Source organism: Tursiops truncatus, chromosome 5 (assembly GCF_011762595.2).
Source record: "Tursiops truncatus isolate mTurTru1 chromosome 5, mTurTru1.mat.Y, whole genome shotgun sequence".
NCBI lineage: Eukaryota > Metazoa > Chordata > Mammalia > Artiodactyla > Delphinidae > Tursiops > Tursiops truncatus.
Window position 1 is genome coordinate 70,673,898 of NC_047038.1, and position 15,630 is coordinate 70,689,527.

At 37.9% G+C, this 15,630-nt stretch overlaps 1 protein-coding gene across 2 annotated transcripts in view; it reads right to left on the reverse strand.

Moving 5' to 3' along the window:
* Window positions 1-15,630, reverse strand: part of TXK (TXK tyrosine kinase) — a 74,585-nt gene that overhangs the window by 12,591 nt on the left and 46,364 nt on the right. For both annotated transcript variants that reach the window (XM_073805230.1, XM_004316326.4), the window contains 4 exons: window positions 8,934-9,150; window positions 6,384-6,448; window positions 4,206-4,324; window positions 2,350-2,507 (listed from right to left, as the gene is read on the reverse strand). In XM_073805230.1, coding sequence (XP_073661331.1) covers window positions 2,350-2,507; window positions 4,206-4,324; window positions 6,384-6,448; window positions 8,934-9,150 — 559 coding nt within the window. The remainder of the gene's footprint in view (window positions 1-2,349; window positions 2,508-4,205; window positions 4,325-6,383; window positions 6,449-8,933; window positions 9,151-15,630) is intronic.

Here is a 15,630-nt window from a genome sequence, read left to right on the forward strand (position 1 = left end):
TAGCACATTTCCATCATCTCAGAAAGTTCCATTGGACAGTGCTGCCCTAGAGATCGATTTGGATGACTTGATACACAGGGTAAAGGAAGAGCTGGGAGAGAGGGGCCTCTAGAGCCCCAAGCCCCCAGGCTCAGCCCCAATTATTCACTACACCTGACCCCCTGTAGAAAGATGGATTTTAGTCAAAAAGCAAAAGGCACGTTTTCATGAGGGACTTTGCAGGTCTTAGAGCACAGACTGTGCTGTCTTAAGGCTCAGTCAACAAAATCTCCAACCATGAAACCCAGGATTGGAGCCTTTTTCCTACTTCACAGTGGGATGCGGTGTGACTTTGGCTCCAAGAGGAAGCTCCACGGCATCTCTGAAATCCATAGGAAATAGAACTACTCGTGGTAGCCACATGCTCACAGAGGTCCCTGGCAGCAGGGTTAGTGGGGAGACACCACCCTTTGTGGCTTGTAAACAGAAGGCATCAATAAAAGGAGAGAGCAAGAAACAACCTAAATGTCCATCGACAGACGAATGGATAAAGAGGATGTGGTCCATATATACAATGGAATACTACTCAGCCATAACAAAGATGAAATAATGTCTAGTTATTTCAGAATGAAATAATGTCTAGTTCCATGGATGGAACTAGAGATTATCATACTAAGTGAAGTAAGTCAGAAAAAGAAAGACAAATACCATATGATATCACTTATATGTGGGATCTAAAATATGACACAAATGAGCTTATTTATGAAACAGAAACAGACTCACAGGCATAGAGAACAGACTTGTGGTTGCCAACGGGGAAGGGGGCGGCAGAGGGATGGAGTGGGAGTTTGGCAGATGCAAACTATTATATACAGAATGGATAAACAACAAGGTCCTACTGTATAGCACAGGGAATTATATTCAATATCCTGTGATAAGCCATAATGGAAAAGAACACGAAAAAGAATGTATATATATGTATAACGGAATCACTTTGCTGTACAGCAGAAATTAACACAACATTGTACATCAACTATACTTCAATAAAATAAATTTTTAAAAAATAAAATAAATAAAAATTAAAGGACAGAGCAGAAGGATATGTGAGCACACATAAAGCCCTCCTTGAGACTTCAAGAATAAATAGTGGCGCTTTTTGCTGGTGCTGAGGTTGTGCAGGTAGTAAAGCCTATGAAACAAGTGTTATCACTGCTAACATAATCACATTTGAATCTAGAGGTGCATAAGCGCCTCGTTTACTTCGTCCTCTTGTCAGCATCTTACTTACTCCTTTCTCTGTCTCCTCTCCACAGATATGTAAAATCTCAAAAAGTGTTATATTGTATGTGCATGTACAAGTATATTGCTTAATATACAATATATATTCCTAAGCTATTTACATTGTTATTGCAAAGATGCTCTTAAGACATCTGTTTGCTACTAACAGCTCACTTAATATTTTTTATGTCTTTCAAGATTCCTTGCAGAACAGTTAATCATATGCAAAGTATTTTCATACACTGGGGATCTTTATAAAATTAATACTTCTCTGGAATGGAAACAACCACGTCGCTCTTGAAATATTGAATTTTTTTAGTGTTTGTGAATTGGGAGTCAAGTGATTTCTTTTTCAGCCAGGAGGAAATCCTCATCCAGCTGTAGTTTTTTCTGGGCTGAAAGAGTCAGCTAGAAAGAGAGAACTATCAAAATCACAGAGGAGTCTGATGAAGCGGAGTGGTGTGTTGAGTCAGCGCCCAGAAAAGACAGAGGTGGGATATAAACCCTCTGGCTTTATTTTCAAGCTTGGCATTTCAAGTAAAAGAGAAACTGGCCTCCCAGGAGATAATTTTCCCAGTAGAAGTTCCTGGCACACTTTCTGCCTTCATTCCTATTCTCGTTTAATCTCTCTATCAGGAGTCTTGAGTGCCATAGGAGAGATGAAACCCATTACTTTTAGCCTTGGAAAAGCAAGACAAATTAGAGTGAAGTAAATAAAAACACCATCCTTCTCTTTCAATGTGGAAATTGAACAAGCCTGATTCTACCCTTAGTTTCCACCCAAGCAGTTCTTAAAAGGAGTAAAACGTCTCATCACTGAGGCTTTAGTAACATCGAGAGTTTCTGCAGGAACCAACTTCAGCAAGGTAAGACTTGGAAAATGCACTGAATTCCTCATATGAAAGGCCATTGTTAAAAACAAAATGGATTAATGATTTTGTAGTGGAAGTACTTCTGGCTCTCAGGGGTCATTACCGAGAAATAGACACCTTTTCCTGCCATGACGAAGTGCTGGAGTAATGTGGGTGATAAACAGATCTACTCTCAGATGCTGGAACTGCCAACCTTTGCAGGAAAGTAAGGGACACTCACCTCATGCCAGCAGCTGTACATGACTTCATATATGGAAATCGGTGCCAGGTGAGGTCGGTACAGCCTGAAGCCTTTAGAAATCGCTTCCACAACTTGCAAATTTGACTTATTTTCAAAAGGCATTTTTCCTTCTGTAAAAACTTCCCACATCAAAACTCCTGCAAATAAAATGCATGAAAATAAGAGGTTAGAGAAATGGTTACTTGGAACTGAAACAGCTGTTTCAAATTACAACCCATTATTTTCCTCCTGCAGTCACTGAGTTACAATCATCCAGAATGACAGCAGTTCTATCTAGGAAGCAGACCCTGTGCATCTTACTTTTTGAAGAGGCCTATGAACTGAATATATTCCAAGTGAAAACAATGCCTTTCCTTTTCCATTGGTCATGACTGCCTCCTTATTGGAAGAAAAATGCCTGCAGCATCTTCATTTCAAAGTACTGCTCATGTCTCCACACCCTGAAATCAATGAAACTTTGCCATTCCACAGAAAATGACAGAATTGTGTGATCCCCTGCTGCCTGCTAAAGCCAAGAGTTTACCAGCCAGTAGATGGCATGCGTTCCCATCTTCCCACTGAAAGACTGCTGGGTAGAGTCCCAGAAAATCTGGCAGGGGCTCTGTTTATAAGTAGGTGTTCAAAACTCATTGATTGAGTGATGAAACTCCTTCAAGCCTCCCAATTTGAGTTCATTTAATTATTCACTTATTCTACAAATATGTATCAGGTATTGATCAGAGGCCAGGCCTGTGCTAGAGCCAGAGGATTCTTAAGACTGAAACCGGTCTATGTGCTCAAGAAGCTCACTGTACAGTGAGGAAGAAAGACAAGTGGTCAGGGAAAACTCAAGGAGCTCTAAATGTTCTACAACCACCAGGTGAGATCCTTGTGTTGCTATCCACTGGTCTCACAACTTAACTGCTCTCCCGTAGAGCTTATAATGTCACCTGCCGAGACTACCACATGTCAGTGGAGCGTTAATGAGATCAATACAAGCTTAACCTTATTGTGGGTAATAATATTCACACCTTTTGAGGGTGCAGATGTCTCTCCAAAGCCAAGAAGCCATCCAGAAAGGTACAGGTGAAAGAGAATAGATAGATTATTATACATTTGTTGCCATTTTTTGAAAGTCAACTCAAAGAACAAACTCCATGGACAGAGGTCCACAGTATCTCTTTTTCAATGAAGAACGTTACCCAATATAAACAACAATGGATAGATCCCAAGGAAGCCTATGTCTAATTTCACAAAATAAGAAGGTGATAATGTAAGTGAGACGGCATCACTCAAAGTCAGACAATGAAGTTTATTAATTACACACTCAAGATTTAACGATGGTGTAAGATCAGTTTTTCTTGCAAGTCTCTGTGGTGTGGGAAAGTTGGCTGAGTTTGTTTTCTAGATCAGTAGACTCTGTTATGGTTTTACAGCAAGTGCTCAGTGGGAAGGGAAAAGATCCAAGAGGCAAACTTCATGTAAGAAGGTGTATGACACCAGTTGCCAAAGACAACTGGTGTGTTTAGAACACCTAAGACAGAAACACAGTTATAAGAAGACCTTTAGCTACGTCATATTAAGAAATCAAAGTTAAAACAGCGATCCCTATTTTATGAGAACCTACTGTATAGCACAGGGAACTCAGTGCTCTCTGGTGACCTAAATGAGAAGGAAATCCAAAAAAGAGGGGACATATGTATACATATAGCTGATTCACTTTGCTGTACAGTATAAACTAACACAATACGGTAAAGCAAATATACTCCAATAAAAAAATTAATATTTTTTTTTAAAAAGAGCAATCTCTATTTTATTAAATCAAGCTCCAACAAATGAACATCGAATTCACTCACCAAATGACCAGACATCAGATTTGCTGCTATACTTATTGAAATGGAAAACTTCAGGAGGGGACCACTTGACTGGGAACTTGGCTCCAGAAGAACTGATATATTCATCATCCAAAACGTACCTAGGGCCATCAGATTTCAGAGCACATTGTGTTAATTACCTCTAAGTTCAGTTTACTTCAAATCCTTTTAGTTAACTCTGATTTCTAAAATACAAAGTATTTTCCACAGAAAGGTTCAGTATACCTTCTCTTCTCGCTATCAAAGTGAGAAAGTAGCCCTTATAGAGTTTCCTCCTTAAACCAAGCCTCAATTGCATTTATTGTATTTGGATCTCAGAAAACCACAGCAATTCTTCAGTCTGAAACATGCTCCACTGATTAGTTATGATAAATTCTTAATTCTGCAAAGAAGCATGCTGAATGCGCTAACAACCAAGGTTATTTTTTTAAAAAGATAAATAGATGTGAAAGAATAAACTCGAAGTTTGATGCCTTATTTTCTTTCTATATACATATAATTTTTGCAGAACAGAGAAGGGGAAAAATAAAAGTATTTGAACGTAATACATTTGGTGTGTAAAATCTCTAATGCCTTTATTCAAATGGAAATAAATCAGGAACAACTATCATCTCCTTTAAAAAAAATAACAACAACAATAAAATTAAACCCTCTCTCTTTTTTGAAAATCATACACAGTAACATCCAAGTGTGGGAATCTGGAGAAAAGAGAGGATAGCTAACGTGTGCTGTGTAGCTCCTTGAGTATGCAATATAGTATTTTTGAAATACTATATATATATATATTATACTATATATACTATATATATTAAATATAAAATTAATATATTTATTAATGCTTCCCCACACACCCACTTGTTTCGCACATACCTTACCTCACCGCACCTTTAAGTCCTTTATTGAGCCAGAGGTCATTCTACTAGAGGAAAGAATGAATAACAGAAAACAAAAGGAAAAGAGCCATTTTTTTTTATAGCTTTCGAGTTTCAAAAGTCTAGACTTTCCAGAGAAGGAGAAGGACTGAGTTATGAACAAAATATCTGGGAGAATGGCTCATGAATATGAATGATATCTCACTACCACCACCATCCATTCTGCTACAAAAATATCCCTTGTGCTGGGGGTGTGGGAGAGATTCAAAAGGAAAGGGAAGGAGTATTAGACACTAGGGGGTGGCTGAGGTAGGGTCCTGTACCCTGCACCCTATGAGGGCTGCCCTAGTCACACTGCAGCGAAAGAAGACCCCACTGCCCTACAGTCGGTTGGTGGGATTCAAGAACAAAACAGAACCTGTGTCCTCTTTCCCAGGCCAAGCCCTGGGAAACACAGAAAGATTCCAGAGGACAAATGGCTATGGGTGTGCCAAGGCAGACGGGGCCTTAGCCACGTGGAGAGCTCTAGACATGGCGAATGTCAGAAATGAAGGAATCTTACAGGCAGAAATTCAAGATGAGTCAGCGGCCACCTGTGTGGATGGCCAGCCAAAGACAAAAGAGGAGGATGGTGGCTGTAAGGAAGCCAATGTCAATGGATAACAACAGGGACCAGACAGGCCATCTCCAGTATGTGGCCCCATGAGACACACAGAATTCGGACTGTGACCCTGAAGAGTGTCAAGGAGAAACCCTGAAATCACTGGGATGAAATTTCTAGCAACCTGAAGGAAAGGAGATAAAAAATGTAAACTGCACTGAGTTGCTGAAAATCAGGTCAGATGATTCACACTCTTGTGCTGTAGGCTTAGAGTCAGCTACTACACTTGATAAGAGAAATGCATGATGAGGACAGAAAAATCAGAGCTGAGAAAATAAATTTATTCTTTCTCTATTTCAGAAACATACATATATAAGGAAAGCTTTTTTCTTAACCTTATATATATGACAAGTAGACTGAGAAATTCTTTTGAATTTTAAGACATGACATAGTTTTATTAATAACCGCCTGAAAGAAGATCAGAAGAATAGCCCACAGCCTCCGTTTCCCTCACAGCTAACACTGGTGCATGTCTTAAAGTTCAAAGTGGGTCAGCAGGCCATACAATCACATCAACACTGCCCTCAGAGAAAAAAAAAAACAAAGCCAAAAACATCTTCGATTTGTCTGTAGACTAATGTAAGATTCCCTCCTGTGAGTAAACAAACAAAAAAGAATATCACATACCTTGTCATTCCAAAGTCCGAAATTTTTACTATACTTGTAGAACTGACCAAACAATTCCTCGCAGCCTATAGGGAGAAGAAAAGAACCCACGTGTGAATACAAAGTTTCTCTTTCCAGAGTTTCTACTCTCCTTTTCCTTAGTTTCTTTGGGCCCCAGCACTACCTCTCTGTGTGAACAGCCATGTTATTTCATGGTGATACCTATCGATGCTACATATGATTTAATGTATCTGCCCTCGTGTGATGGATTTTAATGACTTTTCAAAGAAATGACAAAAAATGAAAAGAAATTTTAACATTTTTCCTTTTTAAAATGTGTAATCTTTCTCAAGAAGTATCCTTGATAAGTGCATCTTGGTATAAAAAATAGTGTGTATTTAAAACTTTCTCTTCATAAATAAAAAGAGGAAAGTCCAATATGCATGAAAAATAACAGATCGTCACTATATATCTTTGGCAGAGTCGTTATATATAATTGCTAATAAAAACAAAGAAACTGTATCTTAAAACTTACATGTCATTGAACATAACTCTTTACAATATTTTCATATTTATTAAATTACCACAGTGAGCTAAATATAGTACTATATAATTCAGAAACAATCTATTTGATGCCAAAACAATCCATTTTCAGTCAGCTTAGTCAGGAGAATCATTGACTTGGTTATTTAGCCTCATGTGGGCCAGTGGTTTGATAGAATTTTTCTCTTTTGAGCTAATTTGTGGTTCAGTTAGTTCAAAAACAAAAGCAAAAAACTTGAAATGGAGAGCCAGAAGGAGCCAGTTTGGAAGATGTTGACAAGCGCCAGCAAATGATCTCAAAGCTAAACCACAAGGCAAACCCTCGACCGAGAAAAGACTCATAGGTGGCTAATATATTTTAAGTGGCATGTAGGTGGAGAAAACAGAACTCAAAGGAAAGCAATCAAGGAAGGAACCAAGACTAGGGGGGTCTGCAGGAAGCCACCTGGAGCAAATAGAATGACCAGAACTGTCACCTGACTGAATTTTGAATTCTAATCCTTATCAGGAAGGACAAACTGCAGAGACCAGGAAAGTGAGTTAGGTGGAACTGATACCAGATCCATACATTCAAAAATGTGCTCAATGGCTACTATGGGCTGGACCCTGGGGAATGTGCCACGAGGCACGCAAAACAATGGTCGAGCATTGCTGAGCTTTTCTATGTGCCGGACACTGTTCTAAATGCTTACGCATATTAATTCATGTAATCCTCCCAACAAGTCCATATGTGGGAGGTGCTATAATTAACACCACTTTACTAGTTAACTAGCTTACTCAAGGTCACATGGCTAGTAAGAAACAAAAGCGAGATTTCAACTAGCTCTTGAGCAGGGCTCTCAATCTTGACTGCACAGTGGACTCACCAGGGAAATTTTCCAAAAATGCTGATGACTAGATTCTACCCGCAGAGATTATGATTTCATTGGTCAGGGGTATGGGCTGGGTACTGTGATGTTTTTAAACCTCCCAGGTGATTCTAATGCACAGCTGAGTTTGACAGCCATTGCTTGGCAACTTGTATTCTCATAATGCTGAACTGCAGCTCAGAAGTCTATGCCTTGATGTCAAGGAGTTTAGAGTCTAATATTTGTGTAAACAACTATTATAGGAAGTAGTAAATAATAAATGCTCTGACAGTTCTAAGTCATGTGTAGGGCAAGCAGTGGTGTTCTAGGGCCAATGAAATTATGCCTCCTTTCTCTCCCCAAAATATTCCAGCCTGAATGATAAATAATACGGTCACTCGTGATGGCTGATGGAAGTTCAGGATTACCTCTAGATGACAGTATCAGGGACCTCTCAGAAATTCTCAAATTCTCATTGGATTTAATTTGGGAACTTAGAAATGAGGCATGGAAGGACATAGAAGGAATAGTATGAACATCATGAATAAATATGGAGCAGATAGAAAATGTTTTTCAAGGGGAGGTAGCAAGGCAGGAAAGCAGAGCTATCTGCTTTTGGGGCAAGTCAAACTTCAATCTTCTTTGTTTGGAGAGCTGTTCTGAGCACTATGCAACAGAATGGTTTAGCATTTTGACTCCTTCCCAATAATGCCAGTAGTGCTGCTGTGATACTGCAAGAACCTAACTACCTCCACCTGAGGCAGTTTCACCCCTGGGTGAGACCCACTGGGGTTCTTCAGCATTGTATCCAGCACCTGGCAGAGTGCGTGGCATATATAGGCACTCAATACATATTTGATTATTGGTTGAAAGAAAGAAAGATAGGAGGAAGGAAGAAGGGGGGGGGGAAGAGGAAAGAAAAGTAAATTAGTTTTAGTTAGTTGATTAGTGTGGTGATTAATTACTTCAAGGCGTATTTAGAGTAACACCTTACTTGGCTCCAGCATCAATGAGCAATTAAAAATAAAGCTACATGTCGCAACAGGTTACACAAATAGGAAAATGTTTAAAAATTAAGTCAAAGAATGCATTATTCAAAGTATTGAAAGTCCTAACCGATCATGTCCTTCTGAATACAAGTATAATATATACATAATCAGCAAATTTGCACCGTACTTACTAAATCCCTGTGGATAAAGCAGTTTCTCTCCAGATACTCCATTCCTTCACAGATATCTTGACATGCACTCAATAGCATCTCCTTCCTAAGTTTTCCTTTCCTCTCTCTGAGATAGTTAAGCAGGCAACCATTTTCCATAAACTCCGTCACAATATAAAGGGGCTTCTGCTGTATACACACTCCATAAAGCTGAACGAGCCTTGAATGAGATAACTTCCTGGTGAAAAAAACACAGACCTGAATCGTTTTTGCATTCTGAAGTGTTTGAAATCAACTGGTGATATTTACCAGCTCCATGTAATGTTCATCATCAAACTATGATTAAAATTAACCCAACCACAGAGAAAGTAGAACAGTTTCCTTTCTACTTTATGTGCTGAGAAAGTGGGGTTGAGAGTTTACGCAGTACTTCCTAAGTCACTGTACATACAGAATAGTACATGCCCATGTTCTGCTTTTCTCTTTTCCATTTTGTAAGCCTTTTGCTTCCTCAGTACTGCTGCTCCTTGCCCAGTTCCTGTTCCCTGAGTTTCAACCTCCCCAACTGCAGCTGCTTAGACAAAAAATTCTGGACAGACAGGAGGGAGGAAAGAGTGATTGATGCGCATTAAATTCTAAAGAATAAAGGCATTTAAAGGAAATTTTTAGATTAAGTTGAAGACTGAAAAACATTTACCAACGTGAAACCCTTCTCTGTATTTAGTAATTACACACACACACACACACACACACACACACACAAGTCCTCAAATACTGCCTGTTAAAGTACACACACTAAAATAATCTTTTTTTTTTTTTTTTAATTTATTTTTGGCTATGTTGGGTCTTCGTTGCTGCGCGCGGGCTTTCTCTAGTTGTGGTGAGCAGGGGCTACTCTTCGTTGTGCTGCGTGGGCTCCTCATTGCGGTGGCTTCTCTTGTTGCAGAGCAGGGGCTCTAGGCGCCCTGGCTTCAGTAGTTGTGGCTCGCGGGCTCTAGAGCGCAGGCTCAGTAGTTGTGGCGCATGGGCTTAGATGCTCCACAGCATGTGGGATCTTCCCGGCCAGGGCTCGAACCTGTGTCCCCTGCATTGGCAGGCAGATTCTTAACCACTGAGCCACCAAGGAAGCCCCCTAAAATAATCTTTTTAGTCATTTATACTTCAAAAGTTTATTGTTTCTTCTCGACTATAGTATTCAGGTTTTAGAGAAATTAGAATTACTTATATATTTTTACTATTATAAATGTAATTAATTCACATATTTTCCTATATGCACTGCTACTTATAAGCTACATCCAGAGATACAAACCCACAGTTGATCAACTAAAATAAAGGATCCTTTAAAAGCAATGCAGTGTTATAATAATTTAAAGAAAATGTCATGCTCTCAAACAAAAGAGCTGAATTCAAGTTGTTTTATCTCCTATTGATGCATGACCAGGAGCAACTTATTTAAAATTTCTAAGCCTCAGTTTCTTCACATGTAAAATAAGGATAATAAAACCTGTCCTTCTTTCTTCCAATGAATATTAAATGAGATAATGTATGTGAATGTATTATAAAAAGTATAAACCATGGTAAAAATATAAAGATAAAATTTTTAATTTTAGTAGAAATTTATGGGCTGAAAAAAAGACTGGTTTTCTTTCATCTTCCTAAATAATCTTTTAGCAGGTACTCTGGAAACACCATGAGTACAGGCCCCCAATTTAGGCTATATTCTAAAATATGGTAATTAAGAACACAGTAGAGATTTGAAGTTACTCTGCTAGTGCACTGGAAAAACTACACGGGATGACAATTTTGGTTAACAATTATGGCCCCTACTATAAGATCTGGCATATAGTAGTTGCTCAATAAATATTTGTTGATTACTACGTTAGCTAAGACTATGGACTTTGTACCCAGACAGTTCACAGTTTTGATTACAATTAGACACTACCAACGTTTTGTTGAGGAACTGTGGGCAAATTACATAAGTTTTCAAAATTTCCTTTTTATCATGTATAAAATTGGGGTCATTTTTTTTCTTTTTTTTAATTAATTTTTTTATACAGCAGGTTCTTATTAGTCATCCATTTTATACATATTAGTGTATACATGTTAATCCCAGTCTCCCAATTCATCACACCACCACCACCACCCCCACCTGCCACTTTCCCCCCTTGGTGTCCATACGTTTGTCCTCTACATCTGTATCTCTACTTCTGCCCTGCAAACTGGTCATCTGTACCATTTTTCTAGGTTCCACATATATGTGTTAATATACAATATTTTTTTTAAAAATATTTTGTTAAAAAACAATATTTGTTTTTCTCTTCCTCACTTACTTCACTCTCTATGACAGTCTCTAGATTCATCCACATCTCTACAAATGACCCAATTTCATTCCTTTTTATGGCTGAGTAATATTCCATTGTATATATGTACCACATCTTCTTTACCATTCGTCTGTCAAAGGGCATTTAGGTTGCTTCCATGACCTGGCTATTGTAAATAGTGCTGCAATGAACATTAGGGTGTATGTGTCTTTTTGAATTACGGTTTTCTCTGGGTATATGCCAAGTAGTGGGATTGCTGGGTCATGTGGTAATTCTATTTTTAGTTTTTAAGCAACCTCCATACTGTTCTCCATAGTGCCTGTATCAATTTACATTCCCACCAACAGGGCAAGAGGGTTCCCTTTTCTCCACACCCTCTCTAGCATTTGTTGTTTGTAGATTTTCTGATGATGCCCATTCTAACTGCTGTGAGGTTATTACCTCATTGTAGTTTTGATTTGCATTTCTCTAATAATTAGTAATGTTGAGCAGCTTTTCATGTGCTTCTTGGCCATCTGTATGCCTTCTTTGGAGAAATGTCTATTTAGGTCTTCTGCCCATTTTTGGATTGGTTTGTTTGTTTTTTTAATATTGAGCTGCATGAGCTGTTTATATATTTGGGAGATTAATCCTTTGTCCGTTGATTCATTTGCAAATATTTTCTCCCATTTTAAGGGTTGTCTTTTCGTCTTGCTTGTAGTTTCCTTTGCTGTGCAAAAGCTTTAAAGTTTCATGAGGTCCATTTGTTTATTTTTGTTTTTATTTCCACTACTCTAGGAGGTGGATCAAAAAAGATCTTGCTGTGATTTATGTCAAAGAGTGTTCTTCCTATGTTTTCCTCGAAGAGTTTTACAGTGTCTGGTCCTACACTTAGGTCTCTAGCCATTTTGAGTTTATTTTTCTGTATGGTGTTAGGGAGTGTTCTAATTTCATTCTTTTACATGGAGCTGTCCAGTTTCCCAGCACCACTTATTGAAAGGACTGTCTTTTCTCCATTGTATATCCTTGCCTCCTATGTCATAGATTAGTTGACCCTAGGTGCGTGGGTTTATCTCTGGGCTTTCTATCCTATTCCATTGATCTATGTTTCTGTTTTTGTGCCAGTACCATATTGTCTTGATTACTGTAGCTTTGTAGTATAATCTGAAGCCAGGGAGTCTGATTCCTCCAGCTCTGTTTTTTTCCCTCAAGACTGCTTTGGCTATTCGGCGTCTTTTGTGTCTCCATAAAAATTTTAAGATTTTTTGTTCTAGTTCTGTAAAAAATGCCATGGGTAATTTGATAGGGATTGCATTGAATCTGTGGGTTGCTATGGATAGTATAGTCATTTTCACAATACTGATTCTTCCAATCCGAGATCATGGTATATCTCTCCATCTGTTGGTAACATCTTTAATTTCTTTCATCCGTGTCTTATAGTTTTCTGCATACAGGTCTTCTGTCTCCCTAGGTAGGTTTATTCCTTGGTATTTTCTTCTTTTTATTGCAGTGGTAAATGGGAGTGTTTCCTTAATTTCTTTCAGATTTTTCATCATTAGTGTATAGGAATGCAAGAGATTTCTGTGCATTAATTTTGTATCCTGCAACTTTACCAAATTCATTGATTAGCTCTAGTAGTTTTCTGGTGGCATCTTTAGGATTCTCTATGTATAGTATCATGTCATCTGCAAACAGTGACAGTTTCACTTCTTCTTTTCCAATTTGTATTCCCTTTATTTCTTTTTCTTCTCTGATTGCCATGGCTAGGACTTCCAAAACTGTGTTGAATAATAGTGGCAAGAGTGGACATCTTTGTCTTGTTCCTGATTTTAGAGGAAATGCTTTCAGCTTTTCACCATTGAGAATGATGTTTTCTGTGGGTTTGTCATATATAGCCTTTATTATGTTGAGGTACGTTTCCTCTATGCCCACTTTCTGGAGACTTTTTATCATAAATTGGTGTTGAATTTTGTCAAAAGCTTTTTCTGCATGTATTGAGATGATCATATGATTTTTCTTTTTCAATTTGTTAATATGGTGTATCACATGGATTGATTTGCATATATTGAAGAATCCTTGCATCCCTGGAATAAATACCACTTGATCATGGTGTATGATCCTTTTAATGTGTTGCTGGATTTGGTTTGCTAGTATTTTGTTGAGGATTTTTGCATCTATATTCAACAGTGATATTGGTCTGTAATTTTCTTTTTTGGGAGTATCTTTGTCTGGTTTTGGTATCAGGGTGATGGTGGCCTCATAGAATGAGTTTGGGAGTATTCCTTCCTGTGTAATTTTTTGGAAGAGTTTAGAAGGATGGGTGTTAGCTCTTCTCTAAACGTTTTATAGAATTACCTGTGAAGCCATCTGATCCTGGACTTTTGTTTCTTGGAAGATTTTCAATCACAGCTTCAATTTCATTACTTGTGATTGGTCTGTTCATATTTTCTATTTCTTCCTGGTTCAGTCGTGGAAGTTTAAACCTTTCTAAGAATTTGTCCATTTCTTCAAGGTTGTCCATTTTATTGGCATAGAGTTGCTTGTAGTAGTCTCTTAGGATGCTTTATATTTCTGCGGTGTCTGTTGTAACTTCTCCTTTTACATTTCTAATTTTACTGATTTGACTCCTCTATCTCTTTCTCTTGATGAGTCTGGCTAATGGTTTATCAATCTATTTATCTTCTCAAAGAACCAGCTTTTAGCTTTATTGATCTTTGCTATTGTTTTCTTTTTTTCTATTTCATTTATTTCTGCTCTGATCTTTATGACTTCTTTCCTTCTACTAACTTTGGGTTTTGTTTGTTCTTCTTCCTCTAGTTCCTTTAGGTGTAAGTTTACATTGTTTTGAGATTTTTCTTCTTTCTGAGATAGGCTTGTATTGCTATAAACTTCCCTCTTAGAACTGCTTTTGCTGCATCCCATACATTTTGGATCATTGTGTTTTCATTGTCATTTGTCTCTAAGTATTTTTTATTCCCTCTTTGATTTCTTCAGTAATTTCTTGGTTATTTAGTAAAGAATTGTTTAGCCTCCACGTGTTTGTGTTTTTTTACGTTTTTTCCCCCATAACTGATTTCTAATCTCATAGCATTGTGGTCAGAAAAGATGCTTGATATGATTTCAATTTTCTTAAATTTACTGAGGCTTGATTTGTGACCCAAGATGTGATCTATCCTGGAGAATGTTCCATGTGCACTTGAGAAGAAAGTGTAATCTGCTGGTTTTGGATGGAATGTCCTATAAATATCAATGAAATCTATCTGGTCTATAGTGTCATTTAAAGCTTGTGTTTCCTTATTAATTTTCTGTTTGGATGATCTGTCCATTGGTGAAAGTGAGGTGTTAAAGTCCCCCAATATTATTGTGTTACTGTTGATTTCTTCTTTTATAACTGTTAGCAGTTGCCTTATGTATTGAGGCACTCCTATGTTGGGTGCATATATATTTATAATTGTTATATCTTCTTCTTGGATTGATCCCTTGATCATTATGTAGTGTCCTTCCTTGTCTCTTGTAACATTCTTTATTTTAAAGTCTATTTTATCTAATACGAGGATTGCTACTCCAGCTTTCTTTTGATTTCCATTTGCATGGAATAGCTTTTTCCATCCCCTCACTTTCAGTCTGTATGTGTCCCTAGGTCTGAAGTGGGTCTCTTGTAGACAGCATATAGATGGGTCTTGTTTTTGTATCCATTCAGCAAGCCTGTCTTTTGGTTGGTGCATTTAATCCATTCACGTTTAAGGTAATTATCAATATGTATGTTCCTATAACAATATTCTTAATTGTTTTGAGTTTGTTTTTGTAGGTTCTTTTCTTCTCTTGTGTTTCCCACTTAGAGAAGTTCCTTTAGCATTTGTTGTAGACCTGGTTTGGTGGTGCTGAATTCTCTTAGCTTTTGCTTGTCTGTAAAGCTTTTGATTTCTCCGTCGAATCTGAATGAGATCCTTGCCAGGTAGAGTAATCTTGGTTGTAGGTTCTTCTCTTTCACCACTTTAAATATATCATGCCACTCCCTCTGGCTTGTAGAGTTTCTGCTGAGAAATCAGCTGTTAACCTTATGGGAGTTCCCTTGTATGTCGTCATTTTTCCCTTGTTGCTTTCAATAATTTTTCTTGCTTTCTTAATTTTTGCCAATTTGATTACTATGTGTCTCAGTCTGTTTCTCCTTGGGTTTATCCTGCCTGGGACTCCCTGCACTTCCTGGACTTGGGTGGCTATTTCCTTTCCCATGTTAGGAAAGTTGTTGACTATAATCTCTTCAAATATTTTCTCGGGTCCTTTCTCTCTCTCTTCTCCTTCTGGAACCCCTATAATGAGAATGTTGTAGTGTTTAATGTTGTCCCAGAGGTCTCTTAGGCTGTCTTCATTTCTTTTCATTCTTTTTTCTTTATTCTGTTCTGTGGCAGTGAATTCCA